Raw genomic sequence first — 2,500 nt, 5'->3', positions numbered from 1 at the left:
AAGACATTCCCCCTGCCTACCAATCACTGAGAAAACTGAGCTCTAAGCCCTCCTCACAGATGACTGCAGTCCGCTTAGTGGATGGCCAGATCATCTCAGATCATGTTGGGATTTGCGAATGTTGGGCTGAGTATTTTAAGCAGCTGTACCAGGTAGAACCTCCCAACAGTTAGCTTATATGCAAGTGGCATCACAATACCTGTCAGACCCACCCTATCATTGAGGAACCTCCCACCCTAACTGAGGCATTTGCGATATCACTGCTCAACTGCTAAAGGTTGGGGGTGAACTTATGGCACAGTGCTTGCATGCAGTCTTGACTGCCGACTGGCAGTCTGGTACCATTCCCCCTGACCTGTAGAGGGGCATGGTCATCCCTTTCTGGAAGGGGAAAGGGGATTGTTCGGACTGTAGCAACAACTGTGGCATTACACTGCACAGCATACCAGGCAAGGTTTTCTCCCACATTCATCTGAAACGGATCTGCGACCAATTACTAAGGCACCAGATACCGGAGCAATCTGGTTTCATTCCTGGCAAGTCCACAATAGCCCATATCCTAGTACTTTGTAATTGTGGAACGCTGTTGTGAGTTCAGTTGTGGGTTGCTTGCAGGCTATATTAACCTCAAGAAGGCATTTGACTTGGTGCATTGAGAATTCCTATGCGAGATTCTGAAACTCAGGAATTCCGACATGGATTATTGGTCTAATAGCAATTCTATATACAGGTACTGAAAGTGCTGTAATGTGTGGTGGGGGTCTGTCGAATTTCTTCCCTGTTAAGTCAGGTGTGAGGCAAGGCTGTGTCCTTGCACCAACATTTTTCAACACCTCCATGGACTGGATAATGGTCAGAGATACTACCCAAAGTCAGTGATGAGCAACACTGGGCAATATCAAGGTCTCAGACTTTGACTTTGCCGACGATATTCCTATCCTTTCTGAGTCCCTAGAGTCACTGGTGGCGGCTCTTGATGCATTTAGCAATGAGGCGAAGTCCTTGGGCCTAAAGGTTTCCTGGACCAAGTTCAAGACTCGGGACTTGGGGGCCTGTTAAGGGAACCTGTTCAATTGATCCATGCTTGTGATGAGGATGTTAAAGTCACAGAGTGTTGCATACCTTAGTAGTGTAGTCCACATGCCATGCCTGGCAGCATTGAGTTAAATATATTTAATGTTATGATCATCATCATCACTGTTATTATTATTATAGTTATTATTACTAATGTTAGTATCATTATTTTTATTATTATTATTATTATGATACTATTATATTATTATTATTATTATTATGATACTATTACGTTATTATTATTATTATTTTTATTTTTATTTTTATTTTTATTTTTATTTTTATTTTTATTTTTATTTTTATTTTTATTTTTATTTTTATTTTTATTGTTATTGTTATTGTTATTGTTATTGTTATTGTTATTGTTATTTTTTTTTTTTTTTTTTTTTTTTTTTTTTTTTTTTTTTTTTTTTTTTTTTTTTTTTTTTATTTTTTTTTTTATTTTTATTTTTATTTTTATTTTTATTTTTATTTTTATTTTTATTTTTGTTTTTGTTTTTGTTTTTGTTTTTGTTTTTGTTTTTGTTTTTGTTTTTGTTTTTGTTTTTGTTTTTGTTTTTGTTTTTGTTTTTGTTTTATTTTTTGTTTTTGTTTTTATTTTTATTATTACTACTACTACTACTATAGTTATTATATTTGTTTATTTTTTCTTAGCTTTTGTTATTATTACCTTCATTGTTATCGTTGTTATTATTACCATTATTATTATAAATCATTGACATTTATCAGTCATCAATTTCATTGTTATTGTTAGTGTTACTGTTACTGTTACTGTTACTGTCATTGCTATTGTTATTGTTATTATTGTTATTGTTATTGTTATTGTTATTGTTATTGTTATTGTTATTATTATTTTTATTATTGTTACTACTATTGATATTATGATGATGATGATGATAATTATCAATGTTATTATTTATAATTATCAATATCATTTTTATTTTTGTTATTACTATTATCATCATTATTATAATGTTTTCATTGTATTTGATAGTTTTTATGTCTCTTATCATCACAGTATTTATTTTTATCGTCTTCATCAGGATTAATCATCTTCATCAATATTATTGTCCTCATGATAGCTGTACTCACCATTATTATCTTTATTATCATGGTTATCATTATGATGATCATTACCATATTTATATTTATATGTGTGTGTGTGTGTGTGTGTGTGTGTGTGTGTGTGTGTGTGTGTGTGTGTGTGTGTGTGTGTGTGTGTGTGTGTGTTATGCAATATGTTAGTAACTAATTCTCACAATTGAATTTCAGATGATTGTAAAAACATCGCAAACATCCTGCGAGCACTGGCAGACAGAGGTTGCAAATTTCAGCCAACCAATTATATTGAATAGACCTGCAGATATTTTGAATGTTCAAATTTTTACATTAGAGACTATCAACCCTCACACAGAGGCACTTCCTA

At 32.8% G+C, this 2,500-nt stretch overlaps 1 protein-coding gene across 5 annotated transcripts in view; it reads left to right on the top strand.

The window, feature by feature from the left end:
• The window catches only part of LOC125037488 (ERI1 exoribonuclease 3-like), a 25,156-nt gene that overhangs the window by 21,862 nt on the left and 794 nt on the right, over positions 1-2,500 (top strand). For all 5 annotated transcript variants that reach the window (XM_047630640.1, XM_047630641.1, XM_047630639.1 and 2 more), the window contains one exon: positions 2,347-2,500. This exon is cut by the window's right edge and continues 794 nt beyond it. In XM_047630640.1, coding sequence (XP_047486596.1) covers positions 2,347-2,429 — 83 coding nt within the window. In that variant the 3' untranslated portion in view covers positions 2,430-2,500. The remainder of the gene's footprint in view (positions 1-2,346) is intronic.

Source organism: Penaeus chinensis, chromosome 23, assembly GCF_019202785.1.
Source record: "Penaeus chinensis breed Huanghai No. 1 chromosome 23, ASM1920278v2, whole genome shotgun sequence".
In the NCBI taxonomy this organism is placed as follows: Eukaryota; Metazoa; Arthropoda; class Malacostraca; order Decapoda; family Penaeidae; genus Penaeus; species Penaeus chinensis.
Note: the sequence above shows the minus strand (reverse complement) of the source record. Positions and strands in the feature narration are given on the sequence as shown.